Below are 17,856 nucleotides of genomic sequence, written 5' to 3' on the forward strand. Positions count from 1 at the left end.
ATAGTTTCATAACTATTACAATGTGAATATTGTTGAACAGAACTAGTCTGAGTTGAAGTAATTATGATTTTGCAGCTACAACAATGTGAATGTTAGGTAAACAAGTCGAATCCATGTTATAATAATTACAAAATCATAGTTGTTACAACACATACTTAAGTTGTTAAAAAATATCTAGTTGTAGTTGCTATAAATTTATAGCTATTATAAATATTCAGTTATAGTTGCTATAAATTTATAGCTATTATAACATAAATATTAAATGAACATGTCAAATCTATACTACTAGCTATGAAATTATAATTATTATAAAATATCTATACTACTAGCTATGAAATTATAATTATTATAAAATATATGACCAATTTATAATTTAATACAAATGACGTGAAATAATAATATCAAATGATATATACGAGAATTATGTTATATCACAGGAGCGGTCATTCTAATGAAAATTTAAAATGAACACGTCTTTTATAATTCCAATAAAAATGACGCCTTTTTCATTATTTTCCAATTTTAATCCTATTTCATAATAATTACGAAATACTAGTCATCACGCGCACACATTATATGTATAATATAATACATGATACATATAACTTAGAAGGATAGATCTTTTAATCTACTTTTTATAAATCAGGAGAGGACCACTTACATGCATTAGTGGGGAGTCAGAGTCCCCACCTATTTTACAAATGAGGGTCATGACTCCCCATCAATACATACAAGTGGTTCATTATCTAATCTGTAAAAAGTGGACCAGGATCTGGGCTGGTAACTTAGTACCCCATATCTATAAATTGAAATTGGTAAAGGGGTATGACCTATAAATTGAACTTGATAAGGGTATGTTAGGGCATACAATAGTGCAACATATGGGCGAACTCTAGAACCCAACAATAAGCTACTGTAATAGACTTCTCCTTATAAAAAAATTAATTTAATTTTTTATATCAAATATTAAATTGATAAAAATAAATACTACACTTGATCTTAACCAAAAGGCCGAAAAACATTTTATTTCTAATGTCGTCGATCAAAGGTATTTATATAAACTTCTCTACTTATGGCGTTGCCAATTTTAAGATATGAGATTAAAAATAACCATGACAATATATATTTTTATATAAAAAAATAACCAGAGAAAATTACTAATAAGTTTTAAAATTATTTTTAGTGTGAAAAGAAAAAAAAATATTAATGTAATTTTATTTTGGGTTTCAACAAAAAAAAAAAACTAGTTAGTAAAGAATACAAATTCTTATAAAAAAAAAATTAGAGAAAATTATTAATAAGAATTAAAATTATATTTGTGTGGAAAAAGATATTAATATAATTTTATTTAGATTTCATCAAAATTAATTAGTAAAATATTTAGATTCTTACGTGGAAAAAGATGATTCGCTCGCTCAACGTTCTCGTCAATTCGTCCCTAGATCAATACGGAAAGGATAAATCACGAATGATTACTAGCCATTAATATAGATAGTAAAACATGAAAGGAAGCATGCTTAAATATATTAAGTTTTGATTTAAGATCTCATGTGATAATATGTTATATTTTAATCATCGTACCATTCAAGAGAAAAAAAAATATTTAAATTTTTAATAAAATAACAGGATATATTAGACCATCAAATTTAAATGGCGAGCACATCTTTATTTCTTTGTGCACCAATTAGTTTTTTTTTGTCTGTGTGCACCAATAAATTTTAAACAAGTGAAAAGAAATTTGCCGCCTTTGGCTCACGTGCGCATGCCACGTGTCATGTCTCATCCAGTCCTCGCTGTTCCTTCCGTCACCAACACGTGCCACCTTGCTTCTTCTCCTTAACAGGGACTTCCTTTTTCACCCGTTGTCTCACCATCTTCGATAAACCCGTAAAATGGTTGGGTAGATGATATGGGCCCTGCTTTGGACTCCCCATTAGCTCGAATAAGATGCAGGGTAACGTGTGAGTGAAATGTGCGGTGCGCTCCCAGTCCGCTGGTTGCTTCCAGCCGGCTAAATCCAATTTGATTCTCTGTTTGGCGTCGTGGTTTTTTACAGCTGCTGGCTTCTAGCTCCTTATTTGGATCCGATCAACTCCGTTTGCCACTTTCTTCTCCGATCTGCGGCGCTGGTAGATGGATTCCCGCCCATTGATTCGTGGATTGTTGGATTCGCCAGGAGAGGCCGAAGCAGCTACTTCGGTGGCCTCTTCTGTGCTCGAAGTGGCCGCAATCGCGCTCAATAGAGCCTCCAGCTGGTGGAATGGTGCGGAAACCCCCGTCCTGTTGCAGGATTGGATCTTCCGTACCCTTGCAGTCCTCTATGGCATCGTTGCCGCCGTTGCCCTTGTAATTTTCCAACCTTCTTGCATCTCGCTTTCACGAAGTTCGGCAGGAGTAGAACTAGGTTATATTTGATGGCTCAATTATCAAAGAATATTTTTTGCATTTTAGTTTTTAGGGAAAGTGGTGTTCCGTATGGCTTATTGTATTATTGAGTGGATGCTTGTTGGTGCAAAAAATTGAACTGAAAGATCAATTTTTGCAGATTCAGCTGATCAGAATAGAATGTAGAGTTCCGGATTTTGGCTGGACGACGCAAAAGGTCTTCCATTTCTTGAACTTCTTGGTAAATGGTGGTATGTAAATTTCCCTTTGATTGTTTCCTGCGGATCTGGTGGTATTACTAGAACACATACCAATGGTCTCTCCCTAACGGTGGTACGGTTTGATTTATTACTTGATTGCAGTGAGGTCAGTTGTCTTTGTCTTAAGGAGGGGCGTCCAGCATATAAGGCCAGAGGTATTTACTAGACTTGTTTTTTCCCCCTTTCCTCTGGATTCTAGTATAGTATTGCTAGCAAATTGTCACGCTTGCTGTCTGTCAGGTCTTTCAACATGTTGTTCTTGATTTGCCCAGCCTGGCTTTTTTCACTACTTATGCACTTCTGGTGCTGTTCTGGGCTGAGATATATTATCAGGTTTATTTTGATGAAGTTTCCTCAGTTCCCATATCGTCCAATCAGTCCAACGCTCAATTGCTTGTTATTTTTGTATCTTTGCATTGAAATGTCACCAGGCACGTGCAGTTTCGACTGATAGACTAAGGCCAACTTTCTACACAATTAATGCAGTGCTTTACACCATACAGGTATTTGATTACTTGTAGATCTGGATGATAGAATCCTTGAATTTGCATCTTTTGTTCTTGAGATGAGTAGTTTATTTTTAACAGAGAAATATCAACAGAAGTTGGAAAGCATAAGGAAGTTGGCCAAAGTTTTCCATGTGGATATATATTTGGAATTTATACCAATGTTTTTGGCTGTATTGTCTACACACATTGCTTGAGGACTACGTATTTACTATATATAAAGCTGAAAGACAAAAAAAAATTCTCTTTCTTCTCCATAGTTATATCTGTCACGGTATTACTAGCTATTCCTACTACTCAAACCTTCTAAAATGTAGCATACTGTTACGAAATTTCTTTGATGTTGGTTAACTCTTAAGTCTTATTTGACTCATTAACTATCCACTAGAAGCTAAGTATCTGAAAACATAGAAAACCAGTGAACTAAAGTTAATTTTGTAAATGGATGTTGTGAAATTATTAAGAAAATGCCAGCCATTTTTGGTTTCCTTTAGAAATTATGTTCAATAGTATGATATACCAAATGTGCGAGGTGGAAGTTAATTTGGCAAATGTACATTTTGAAATTGCAACCATAAAAGTGTTAGATCGAGAGATGCTAGAGGGAGGGGATGAATAGCCTTTCGCTCCAAATCAATTTCATCTTTGCAAAGAGTTAGTGTAGTGGAAAAACCCAATTTAAAGCAAAAATAAACAAACAAACTGACACAAATGATTTTACATGGTTCGGTGGCCTTTGGCTCCTATTCCACAGCCTATGAACTTGGTGAATCACCTCTTAACATTCCATTAATTTTTTTTCTTTCTGGGCAAGATTCTGATGGTGGAGAAACCTCTTACACTTCTAGAAATCAAGTACACAAATGAGAGCAATTTTAATAACTATTCTAAAGCCTCTTACCCCTTATTTATAGCCTTAAGCCCTCAACTTCAGTTTTGTATTGGTTTTGCTTTTCTAGATCATAATAAGTTAACTGAAGCCTTTCATCAATCGATTGATAACTTGACTTTGTCATCTCATTAGTCAACTCTTTAAACAATAGCTAGTAAGAATTTAAGTATTTAACTATTGCAAGCAATTATTGTTAGATCAATGACTTTTTCTAATACAAATCAGTCGATTGGTACAAATCAGTCGATTGCTCTGGTCAGCTTTGGTCATCTAGTTAATCGATCAATTGATTAGCTCTTGAATAGAAACATTATGTTCATTTCTATTTGATGCTGAGTTGACTATCCAAGGAATCACTCCATTGATGCCTAGTCAACTAATATACAAATAGAATACCGTGTTCTGTTCATGCTTTGAAATTTAGGGTTTGGTGAAACAATTGCTTTAAAGTATTAGTCAACTACCTAGTAGACTATTACGTGAACAGAAAGTTACCATTCATTTTTTGTTGGGCTTTGAGTTGACTAACTAGTCGACTGAAGGAATCTTTCAGTCGATTGTTCTCCTAACTTCAACTATTTCTAAGGTCAAATCAGCTCCTAAGTCTAGTCCCACTTGTACCCTAAAATACAAGTGCACTCGTCTCTTCTCATAAGGAGCTTACCTTTGTGCATAAACTTATTAGCTTCTAGGTTTTCCATGCCTAGAGACTCCGTCACCTCCGGTATTGCATCATTTTGCGTATTACAAGCTACCTTTGATAACTCCTTGGCATATTTTATTTGATGGACATGGATTTCCTCCTTAGTGTATTTGATTTGAAGTCCTTGGAAGAAATTCAGTTCTCCTACTAGACTCATCTCAACCATACTCTCCATATGAGCAATAAATTCATTGCAAACATCTTTATTTGTTGACTTAAAAGTAATATTATCCACGTACGTTTGGGCAACAAATATATCATTTCCATTAGATTTAATAAACAAGGTGGGATCTATTTATCTTCTCTCAAAGTTTTTGGAAATAAGAAAGGTTGAGATCCTTTCATATCAAACCTAGGATGCTTGTTTCAACCCATATAAAACTTGCTTAAGTTTGTATACATGATTTGGGAATTCTAAATTTTCAAAACCAACTGATTGCTCTATATAGTCTTTTCCTTAATAAAATATTTAGGAATACTGAAATAATTTTAATCCTGCATGAGTGGCATATGCTAAAAGCATCTAGATGGATCTTAGACGAACTATGGGTACATGAACTTCATCATAATCTAACCCTTTAACTTAGGTGAAACCTTGGGCTATAAGTCTAGCCACTGTTCCCTTGTTTTCCAACTTATTTCTAAAGACCCATTTAATATCAATAATTGTACTTTCTTGAGTTCTTTGAACCAAGTCTAAACTCGGCCAAGTTGTCTTGCATGGCTAACACATAATTTAGGTCGAGCAATGCATCATCTATAGTCTTGGATTCTATTTGAGATATTAATGTATGTAAGAACTAGTCCTCACCCCTTGAGAAATATGCCCCACAATTTGTTCAATGGGGCGATTAGAATAGATCTTAGGTGTCCTAGATGGTCAAAGTGTGCCCGCCGCACTTTCAAAAATATTTATTCTTTCTTTTTTCTTCCATCATCCGAATTTCCACTAGCTCCCCTGTAAACATTGTCTTCTAAGTTTAATTTCTCACGATTTTCATGTTTAAGTCATCATCGATATCCTTATCAATGGGATATTGCTTTAGGTACAAGTTTGTTGTTTCATCAAAGACAATGTTGGAGCATTCCTCAACTCTAAGTGACCTCTTGTTGTATACCCTATAGGCCCTACTTGATGATCTAACAAGGATACCGTTATCCACCTTGGAGGAAAATTTCCCTAAATAATCCTTAGTATTAAATATATAGACCTTACAAGCAAACACCCTAAGATTCTTAATTGCATAAATTTTTCCAAACCAAAGCTCATAAGGTGTCTTTCATATAAACCTATACAAATAAATCCTATTTTGGATATGACAAGTGGCATTAATTGCCTTAGTTCAAAGGTAACTAGGTAGTGAATATTCATATGGACCTAGTTGCCTCTTGTAAGGCACTATTTTTTCTCTCTACTACCGCATTTTGTTGAGGTGTTTTAGGACAAGAAAACTCATGTGCATATCTTTGTTCTTTGTAAAATTTATTAAAATTGAAGTTCTCAAATTCTCCTTCTTAAATTTTAAGATTCTTCTCATTATCTATTATTTTACAAAAATTAATTAAAATTCTAAGGTATCATCATCCTTATATTTGATGAAATAAATCCAAGTAAATCTAGTGTAATCATCCACTATCACAAAACAATATCTATTATTATTCAAAGAGATTATTCCATGACTATCAATAAGCCCAAATACAAAAGTTCAAGAGGCATGGAAGTATTAACTAAAGTAATACATCTATGGTGGTTGCGGTTTGCTTACCCTTTTAGCATTCATTACACAATTTGACTGTGGTACCGAATCTTTGGCAAACCTTTCACTAAATTCCTTTTTAGCTACATTTACTATTTGCCTTATGTTATTGTGTCAATCTTCTATGTCACAGCTAAGTTTCCTCTTCCTTAGTTATGAGACACTTGGTAGAGATGTTAGTAATATAAGAAAAATTAATACTATGTATATTGTCATTCCTGAAGGGGAGCCTTCGTGCAACGGTAAAGTTGCTGCCATGTGACTTAGAGGTCACGAGTTTGAGTATCGGAAATAACCTTTTACAAAGCAAGGTATGATAACATACAATAGACCCTTCCCCGAGATCCTGCATTGTCGGGAGCTTCATTAACTGGGCTACCCTTTAAATATATTGTCTTTCCTATGTCCTACTAACATAGTAATATCTAGCTCATTGTTGTTTCACAAGGCACTTGGTTGAGTGGAACTCGACATTGTATCTAACATCACATAATTGGCTAACACTTAGTAAATTGAACTTCAAGCCTTTTACCAACAACACTTTCTCAATAATGAAATTGGAGGTTCAATTTGTCTCCAACTTAAAGGATACATCAGTCAGCTGATGTATCTCTTTGAAGTTCAATTTGTCTTCAACCTAAAGGATACATCAGCCAACAACATCAGTCAAGTGCCTCCTGAATGCTTCCTGATTCTGTATGTTCTTATTCAGCCATGAGTTGACTCCCTAGTCAATTCTGAGTCCGCAGCTAAGTCTATTTCATTCGTTCCCAGAGTATATATACATTCAAACTCTTCCTCATAGAGTTTTACATGCATGCCAAGAGGTTCTCTATACCTCCAGGACTTCATTGTGCCAAGAAGCTTTCTCGTTCTTGCCTCTAGCACTTTATGTCCTTGTCTAGAATCCGGCCTCCCTAACCTGTTGGGGCTTCATCTTGCCAAATATTTGATCCTCAACCTATTTTGATTTCCCTTGTTGCACTTGCAACACATGTAGTTTTTTTGTAGGCATACATGACACACATGTGAGATCAATAATTATCTTACTAACTTAAATTTTGCCCAAATATCAAAACCACATGCTTAGGGCGTTGATTTTGGAGATTTGATTATCATTGTTGGGGTTGCTTGTGGTATCTGGGGTATTTTGTCATTGTATTCCCATCCTCTTTTTCATCCCTATATTCTATCAATTCCAGTACACACTTTCTTCTTTCCGCTCCCAACCTTCTCTCCTTCCCCCTTCGCTTCCTTTCTTCATCTCCTCTCCCTCCAATTGCAATCCTCTCAATTAACATAGCTTAAAAATCACAAATCCATCTTGATCTTCCAAAGCTTTTTGAAGTTACTGACGAGGCATTAAGTGTGGGTAGGCAGATAAGGCACCTTAAATCAAGGAGGATAATCAATTCTAGCAAATAGTGAAAAGTTAGTGCAATCACAAAATTACTCAACTTACATTAGTGAGTAAACTATGCAAGTTTTAAAATTTCGACCCGTGCCGAGGTTTCGGCCTCAGACCGGAACGATACGGTTTCAGTATCGTATCATGCCGTGTCGATACAGTTTCGGTATTTTTTATTTATCTATAGTAATTATAAGATAAATATGTTTATTGTATATATAAAAATAAGTTGTATATTGATTTATTATAAATTCTCAATTATTGAATAATTTAATATTGTTAAAAAAAATAATTAAAAATAGTTTTATTTAAATAGAATTGATATGTCAATAATTCAAATTAAAATGGAAGTATCTATAATAATAATAATAATAATAATAATAAGTATATAAATTAATACAAGATATTACTTTATATTAATAATAATTATATAAATTAACTATTTATTCATTTAATTAATTATTAATTAAATAATTATATTTTAAATAGTAAAAAGTATCAAGTAATTTTTTTAAAAAAATATCAGAATATAAATATAATTTATTAGAATTTTTTTAAAAATTAAAATGAAATTTAAAATAATAAAAAATATATTAGAATATAAATAAGAATTATTATATATTTTTTAAAATTTTTAAATGAAATTTAAAATATTATTTTTTCAGAATAATAATTAATAAAATTTATTTAATTAATTTTAATTTTAAATATATTTTTATATATTTTATTAGGATAATTTAATTAGGATTTATAAAAGCCTCTTCGAAATATCACACATCCTCCTTAGGAATTGTTTAAATTAATTAAATAAAATAAATAATTATTAAAAAAGGAAAAAAATCACGTACCTGCGTACGCGAGATTGCGCCCGCGCCCACTGGGTGTCCGGCGGCGCCTTAAGGGTCGCCGGAAGCGTCCGGCGACCTTGCCGGACGCTTTCGGCGTCGCAGAAGGCGTCACGCACGACGCCTTCGGTGCCGAAGGCGTCACGCACGACGCCTTCGGTGCCGAAGGCGTCGCGGGACGCCGTCGGAGGCATCCCGCGTCTCCTTCGGCGCCGCCGAGACGGGGGCGCCTCCCGTGCCGGTTTCGGTCGCCCGGTGGAACGGTAAAAACCGTCTGTGTCGGGCGGCACAGAACGACATTTCAAACCCTGAAACTATGATTGAGATATTGGAAATTTTACTTACTATGGAAAAATAAATGTGTTAAACTGATCATAAGGTTGTGTGGGCTTTATCCAATCACAAATAAGTTGAATGCTAAACATGCTATATATGTAAAGTTAATCCGATAATACATTTTTGTCCTTAAGCATCAACTTGAGGAAATCAAATTCACCATGCACTTTGTGTTAGAAACTAAACAATTTGTTGCCGGAGATTTTAGGGAACTTAGTTGAATTTAAAACTTACACGGAATTTAAATTCAACTTACAGTCGAAATGACCTGAGCGGATAATCTTAGGCTGCCAGCAAGGGCTGGTTTCCGTAACGCAACAGAGCTGAGCGACAGGGCAGGTCTGCAGAGTGGTAGACCAGCAGACCAGAGCTGAAGACCAAGTCTGCAGAGCAGAAGACCAGGTCTGTAGAGCGGCAAACCAGAGCAGTCGAGCAGGTTTGCAGAGCAGCAGACCAGAGTGGCAGAGCAGGTCTACACTACAGAGAAGAAGACCAGGTCTGCAGAGCGGCAGACCAGAGCAGTCGAGCAGGTCATTTCGACTGTAAGTTGAATTTAAATTCCGTGTAAGTTTTAAATTCAACTAAGTTCTCTAAAATCTCCGGCAACAGATTGTTTGGTTTCTAACAATCTTGAAACATATTCGCCCACCTCCGGCTATGCTTCGAGGTTTACTCGGGTCGTCTGTTTATAGGATACAACGGTCGACTGTGAACTCCACCAAGCACTGGTGGTCACGGCGAACTGAGTGGTACCCGAACGCTATCACGGGCGCTCTGCCGAGCAGGAATTGCGCGACAGAGGAGGGGAATAAGGTGGAGAGTTTTTGTTATGCTGTGTGCGTAACCTTTTTGCCTGTAGTCAGTCTCCTTTTATAGGAGCTCAAATGAATGACAAAATTAATGATCGATTAATGATCATTACTCACCAAGCAACGAAACGTCCTACATTAATCTCGAATTTAATGCATTCGTTTCACAACAACAAAAAGATCAACGTGGTAAAATGTTGGTTGTTCCACTTGGGCAACTTTTTGCCCTGTCCGGTCCGGCATTCGTGTGTGCAGGTCGCGCTCGCACACGAGTCAACTTGGTTCAGTGCAAATCCGGGCCCTGGATTTGCACCCCCCTGCGCACCCACGTGTGAGAGAGAGTCTCTCCCCATACATTTGTTCACAACCTCAATGTATGTGAATCAATATAAACTAACAAAAGTGCCTTGAAACTCCCAATGTGGGACTAAAGTCCCATTCACAATGGAGCTTCTTCTCTTCCACCTCTTTCTCCATTCGCACTTATTCAACAATCCCCCACACGAATGGAGATAGGGTAAGTGATAGCATTCAACAGTTGAGTCAAGTATAGGATAGGTAGGTTTTACCCTTTGAACCTTCCCTTGTGAAGATTTGGTTGCTTACTGACTGATAGTAGACACGATGTCCTTGAACTATAGTGTCGTCTGTGTAAGCAGTGACAAATCTCACTCAAGACTCTCCCTGATACAACTCAGTTCTATTGAGTGTGTTCGTTCTTGGTCATGAACACGCCTGGTTCTGTGAGAAGCTCTAAGCATTGTGCCTCCAATTCTCTTCGAAGCGACCCCACTTCTTTCTCATATAGGTGATCCCTCAAGAGTTGTCATCTATTCTTCTTGATCATTAAAAGCCCATCGGCTTACCCTGGTTTAGTTACTGTTTCATTGGGTTATCCCCCTTCAGTGTGTCTAGTCAGTGCAGATTAGTTGTCCCTTTGAACCTAGTTCTTGGGATCTCCAGTCAGCATAGGTTGGGTATCCTCTGCACTGATCGCTGACAACGGCATCAAGCCCATTCCTCTTGATGAGCTTGCAACTAACTCTCGATTTAACCCCTTGGTCAGCAGATCCGCTAGGTTATCTTTTGACTTCACATAGTCAACATTGATAATTCCCGTTGAGAGTAGTTGTCTAATGGTATTATGTCAACGTATATGTCTAGACTTGCCATTATACAGATGGCTTTGTGCCCGACCGATTGCTGATTGACTATCGCAATGTATGCAAATCGCCGTCACTGGTTTCGACCATCGTGGAATATCTTCTAAGAATCGTCGTAGCTATTCAGCCTCTTCACCACATTTGTCAAGAGCTACAAACTCAGATTTCATCGTGGATCTGGTTATTACGGTTTGCTTAGAAGATTTTCAAGAAATGACTGCACCTGCTGGAGTGAAGACATATCCACTCGTAGACTTAAAGTCTTTTATATCAGATATCCAACTCGCATCGTTGTATCCTTCGATCACAGCAGGATATCTTGTATAGTGCAGTCCATATTCATGAGTATACCTCAAGTTCCTCAGTACTCTTGTTATCCCTTTCCAGTGCTCAACACCGGGATTTCTCGTGTATCTACTTAGTTTGCTTATTGCGTAGGCCCAGTCTGGTCATGTACAACTCATCAAGTACATCAAACTTCCAATTACTCGAGAGTACTCTATCTGAGAGATACTTTCACCTCGATTTTTCGATAGATGTTGACTCGTATCTATCGGCGTTCGTGCCAACGCAGTATCACCCTTGGTAAATTTCTCAAGAATCTTGTCCACGTAATGAGACTGACTAAGAACAAGTCCTTCTGCCGTTTTAAGAATTTTGATTCCTAGAATCACATCAGCTAGGCCCATGTCTTTCATGTCAAATCTTGAGTTTAACATATCTTTAGTGGATTTGATTATCTTATCATTACTCCCAATGATAAGTATGTCATCTACATATAGGCACAAGATGACGTATTCATTCTCTGTGACTTTCATATAGACACATTTATCACATTCATTGATCTTAAATCCACATTCCTTTATGGCATTATCAAATTTCTCATGCCACTGCTTTGGTGCTTGTTTCAAGCTATATAATGACTTCACCAGTCTACAAACCTTGTTTTCCTGTCCTGGCACAGAAAACCCCTCAGGTTGGTCCATGTAGATTTCCTCTTCTAAATCACCATTTAGAAAGGCTGTCTTTACATCCATTTGATGTATTTCGAGATTCCATAGAGCGGCAATAGTCAACAATACTCTAATGAAAGTTATTCTCGATATCGGAGAGTATGTATCGAAGTAATCAAGGCCTTCTCGTTGTCGGTATCCTTTGATTACCAATCTGGCTTTGTATTTATCGATTGTACCATCTGATTTCATTTTCTTCTTGAAGATCCACTTGCAACCTAGTGGGTTACTTCCCGGAGGAAGATCTACGAGTTCCCAAGTGTGATTTTGCAAGATTGATTCTATCTCAGATGTACTTGTCTCTCTCCAGTGAGGTCCATCAGACGAGCTTACTGCTTCTAAGTAACTGTGGGGCTCACTTTCCAGCATGAAAGTGATAGAATCCGATCCGTAGGATTTTTCTACCCGAGCTCTTTTACTCCGTCTAAGCTCAACCTCAACTGGTTCATCATCTTCTTCTTCGCCTTGTGTTTCATATGCCCGTTTTGAGGAGCTAGCATCCTCTCGGGTCTTATACGGAAATACATGCTCAAAGAACGAGGCATTTCTCGATTCGATTATCGAGTTCTTGTGTATATGCAATATTTGTGACTCATACACAAAAGATCGATATGTACTATTGTTATATGCATATTCAATAAATACGCAATCAACAGTCTTTGGTCCTATCTTAATCCTTTTCGCATCATGCACCAAAATTTTAGCAAGACACCCCCACATTCATAAATATTTATAGGATAGTTGTTTTTCATACCACAACTCATAAGGGCTCATATATATTTTCTTACAGAGTACCTTATTTAAAAGGTAATTAGCTATTAACAGAGCTTCCCCCCACATGAACTCTGGCAGTCCAGAGCTTAATAGAAGAGCATTCTTCATCTCCTTTAAAGTTAGATTCTTACGCTCAGCAACTCTATTTTACTGAGTATAAGGAGCTGTTATTTCATGTCTGATTCCATGTTCAATACACAACTCAGCGAACAGTGATACATATTCACTACCTCGGTCACTTCGAACCACCTTAATCTTTCTATTAAGTTGATTTTCAACCTCATTCTGATAGAGAGCGAATTTTTCTATAGCTTCATCCTTACTTTTGAGAAGATACATATAACAGTATCTTGTGTTATCATCTACAAAAGTGATGAAGTATTTATTCCTACCATGTGTTGGTGTACCTTTAAGGTCGCATACGTCGGTGTGAATTAGGTCAAGTGGTTCGTTACTTCTTTCAATATGTTGAAATGATGACCTTGTCATTTTCACTTCAACACAAATCTCACACTTGTGTTTTGGGTCAAGGTGGAATGTAGGTATGCTTTGCATGTTTATTAATCTACGCAATACATCGTAGTTAACATGTCCTAGTCTACCATGCCATAAACACGAAGATTCAAGCATATAAGTGGAAGAGTTTTAATTTTATTAACCTTAAGCATAATAGCCCATCGATTACATAGCCCCTTCCTACAAACACTTCATTCTTGGACAGTACAACTCTGTCCGACTCAAAGACAATGCGAAAGCCATGCTTGCTTAACAGTAATCCGGATACTAGATTCTTTCGAATCTCTGGAACATACAGCACATTGTTCAGAGTGAGATCCTTGCCCGAGGTCATCTTCAGCACCACCTTTCCTTGGCCCATGATGTCCGAGGTTGCTGAGTTCCCCATGAACAGCTTGTCTCCAGTAACTTCTTCAAAGTTATGGAGCAACTCCTTATTGCAGCAGACATGTCTGGTGGCTCCAGTATCGATCCACCATTGCCGTGAATCTCGACTGCTCTGGTTTGTCGCTCTACAGACCTAGTCTTCTGCTCTGTAGTGCAGACCTGCTCTGCCACTCTGGTCTGCCGCTCTGCAGACCTACTCGACTGCTCTGGTCTGCCGCTCTGACCTGGTCTTCTGTTCTGTAGACTTGGTCTTCCGCTCTGGTCTGCCACTCTGCAGACCTGCTCTACCGCTCTGCAGACCTGCCCTGTCGCTCAGCTCTGCTGCATTACGGAAACCAGCCCCTGCTGGCAGCCTGAGATTATCCGCTCAGGTCATTTCGACTGTAAGTTGAATTTAAATTCCGTGTAAGTTTTAAATTCAACTAAGTTCCCTAAAATCTCCGACAACAGATTGTTTGGTTTCTAACAATCTTGAAACAGATTCGCCCACCCCCGGCTGTGCTTCGAGGTTTACTCGGGTCGTCTGTTTCCCAGAATACAACGGTCGACCGTGAACTCCACCAAGCACTGGTGGTCATGGCGAACTGAGTGGTACCCGAATGCTATCACGGGCACTCTGCCGAGCAGGAATTGCGTGATAGAGGAGGGGAATAAGGTGGAGAGCCTTTGCTATGCTGTGTGCGTAACCCTTTTGCCTGTAGTCACAACCTCCTTTTATAGGAGCTCAAATGAATGGAAAAATTAATGATCGATTAATGATCATTACTCACCAAGCAACGAAACGTCCTGCATTAATCTCGAATTTAATGCATCCGTTTCACAACAACAAAAAGATCAACGTGGCAAAATGTTGGTTGTTCCACTTGGGCAAATTTTTGCCCTGTCCGGTCCGGCATTTGTGTGCGCAGGTCGCGCTCGCACACGAGTCAACTTGGTTCAGTGCAAATCCGGGCCCTGGATTTGCACCCCCCTGCGCACCCACGCGTGAGAGAGAGCCTCTCCCCATATATTTGTTCACAACCTCAATGTATGTGAATCAATATAAACCAACAAAAGTGCCTTAAAACTCTCAATGTGGGACTAAAGTCCCATTCACAATGGAGCTTCTTCTCTTCCACCTCTTTCTCCATTCACACTTATTCAACACTTTGTAAGGCTGTTTACGCTTTACATAAAATGGACACTGCTAATAGGTTTTGATTACCTAAATGGTTTACTTCATTGCTTTTCATTAGTTTGGAATGATTTTTCTGGAGACACAAGATGTGTTCCATCATACATTCATACCTGGATACACTGTGCTCCATAATGATTACCTATTTAAGGCCACATATTTTGGAATCACATGCAGATGATCTTGAGAGTCATTTTAGACAAAACATAAGAGAGTGTCATTTAGAAAAAGATAAGACTATAACACCAATGGAAGATAAATTCTTTATCCATCCCTAAGGAGAGATGTTACGAAAAATGTGTTTCAATGTCTCACACATTAGATGACCATAGCCACCAAACAAAATGGCATGCTTTACAAACAATTACCTATTCCTCCGAGGCTTAGAATACCTTATTTGTGATTGTCCCTCCAAAATTGCCTAAGACTAAAGTGGCGATTTCATTCTAGTGTTCATGGATAGATTTTCCAAAAATGGCATACTTTCTTCCCCGTAGCAAAATCAATGGTACATCATCCATAGCGAAGATTGATTTTTAAAGGTGTTGTGAGAAGCAAGGGTAGATAAGTCTTTTTATCTTTGGTTAATAAGTTGATGCTTAGGGTTGTGTGGCTATATAAGCATATGTAATTCTCCTGAAATATGATGAATATTAAAAATTCTTTATTCCAACATGTTGTGAGAAGCAAGGGTAGATAAGTCTTTTTATCTTTTGTTAATAAGTTGATGCTTAGGGTTGTGTGGCTATATAAGCATATGTAATTCTCCTGAAATATGATGAATATTAAAAACTCTTTATTTCAACATGGTATCAGAGCAAAGTTCCGATCCCTAACCCTAACCCTAGCCGTTGGCGCATCTTCTTCCTCTTTGCCCTAGCGCCGACCAAGCTTTCCTCTTCCTTTCTTCATCGCGATCTCCTGGCGCCGACCAAGCTTTCTTCCCTTCTCGCTGCCACGTGCAGATCTTCTTCCCGAAGGTGCCCACAAGGTTGCCACCGCCCCAACTTCACCGCCAAAGCTGCAGTGATCTGCTGGTCACCGCAGCAGCTTGAATTCCTGCACTTCACCTTCTCTCGAATTCTTTTTCTTCAGCCCAGTCTACTGCCGCGCCCTTCCAGAAAATTTTTAATGGCGGACAACGCTAGCGAAACCTCGGGGATTTCTGCGAACCTTATGTCTTCTTCAGGACAGGTACAACCGGTTTTCACAATGGCAGGCACTGGAGGGTCCGGTCTTCAGATAGTATCAGAAAAATTGTCTGAGACAAATTATGCATCTTGGGCAGTTGCTGTTGAACTTTATGTCGAAGTCCATGATAAACTTGATATTCTTCATGGCACTAAAGTGAAACCAGATGAAAAGGATCCTAGTTTTCGCACTTGGCGACGTGACAATATTCAATTAATGACTTGGATGCTTAACTCTGTTAATTCTAGCATCAAACAAGTCATTCTTCATAACAAAACAGCGTACGACATGTGGAAGACACTGGAGCAGATGTATGGACGTCGACATGATATGCTGCGTACTTATCAGATCAGTAGTCAAATTTTCAAACTTGAACAAGATTCTATGTCAGTCACCAACTATTTTGCTACTCTGAAGGGACTGTGGGATGAGTTTAACTACTACCGGATGGAAAATTGGAGTTCCACTGATGATCATCAGAGATATTTAAAGCTTCTGGAAAAAGACAGAATTATTAAATTTTTAGATGGACTTACTGCAGAGTTTGAGAGTTTAAAAGGGCAAATTCTTGGTCTTGATCCTACTCCTTCTCTAGAACAGGTTTACTACAAAATTCTAAGTGAAGAAGGTAGAAAAAGGACCATGAACAACAAGGGGATTTCCGCTGTAGGCCCTCCGATAGGGGAGACCTCTGTCTTTATTGGTTCTGCAAACAAGTTCCGACCTGGGGGAACTAAAAGACAAGGGGACAAATTTTGTCGGCACTGCAAGAGCACTAATCATGATTCATATTTCTGTTGGAAAAAATATCCGGAAAAGAAACCTGAAAAATTTAAGCACAATGCTAAGAAGGCTCCTAACAGTAGTAATATTGCTATCCAAAAGTTAGAAAGTGAAGAGACTATTGGTTCCTCTGTGTCCTCTATCACGGGATTGTCTTTTACTGATATTGTTAACCTCTAGCATCTTCTCTCTCGGCTTCAGGCTTCATCTTCGGCCTCTACTCCTGCAGATTCTACTCCATTTCAAGCGCACACAGGTATCCGTGGCCTGGGATTAAGTGTTACTAGTCCCAGTTCTTACAGCCCCTGGGTCATTGATTCAGGAGCTACGGATCACATGACAAATGCTGCTAACTCCTTTATTTCTTATTCTTTATCCTCTGGGCAAAAGAAAGTGATCATTGAAGATGGAACCAAAGCCATTATTGCTGGCAAAGGTTCCATAAAACTTACAGATCATTTTTTCCTATCCTCTGCACTTCACGTTCCTTCCGTCTCTATTAATTTACTTTCTTTTAGTAGCATTACTAAACAACTACTGCTCCGTAACCTTTTTCCCTGATCTCGAGACCAAGCAGACGATTGGGACTGGCCGTGAAGTAGGGGGTCTTTATTATTACCAGCTTGAAACAACATCTGCTCTGAAATCTGCAGCCAAGTGTTTGGGAACTAAGCATCAAGAAATTCTTTTATGGCATTCTCGGTTGGGACCTTTGTCTTTTCAGTCTTTGAAAATTTTATTCCCTAGTCTGTTCCTTTCTGTTTCTCTTCAGTCATTTCAATGTGAAATCTGTCAGTTATCCAAACATTGTAGAACACATTTTTTTGAGTATTTAAAGAAGAGTTTGTCTCCATTTGATCTTGTTCATTCGGATGTGTGGGGGCCCTCTCCTGTGACTACTTTGGATGGCTATCGATATTTTCTATCTTTTATTGATGACTACACCCACTGTAC

General features: G+C 38.0%; 1 protein-coding gene and 1 pseudogene across 1 annotated transcript in view; one reads left to right on the forward strand and one right to left on the reverse strand.

Annotated features, from left to right (window-relative positions):
* Window positions 1-848: 848 nt before the first annotated feature.
* LOC121994322 lies at window positions 849-1,023 on the reverse strand (annotated as a pseudogene).
* Window positions 1,024-2,055: 1,032 nt separating this feature from the next.
* The window catches only part of LOC121985518 (tobamovirus multiplication protein 3-like), a 34,214-nt gene continuing 18,413 nt past the window's right edge, over window positions 2,056-17,856 (forward strand). The window contains exons 1-5 of the mRNA XM_042539020.1: window positions 2,056-2,346; window positions 2,546-2,636; window positions 2,748-2,800; window positions 2,886-2,978; window positions 3,077-3,148. Of these exons, the coding sequence (XP_042394954.1) occupies window positions 2,134-2,346; window positions 2,546-2,636; window positions 2,748-2,800; window positions 2,886-2,978; window positions 3,077-3,148 (522 nt within the window). The 5' untranslated portion in view covers window positions 2,056-2,133. The remainder of the gene's footprint in view (window positions 2,347-2,545; window positions 2,637-2,747; window positions 2,801-2,885; window positions 2,979-3,076; window positions 3,149-17,856) is intronic.

This window comes from Zingiber officinale, chromosome 1B, assembly GCF_018446385.1.
Source record: "Zingiber officinale cultivar Zhangliang chromosome 1B, Zo_v1.1, whole genome shotgun sequence".
NCBI classification, from domain to species: domain Eukaryota; kingdom Viridiplantae; phylum Streptophyta; class Magnoliopsida; order Zingiberales; family Zingiberaceae; genus Zingiber; species Zingiber officinale.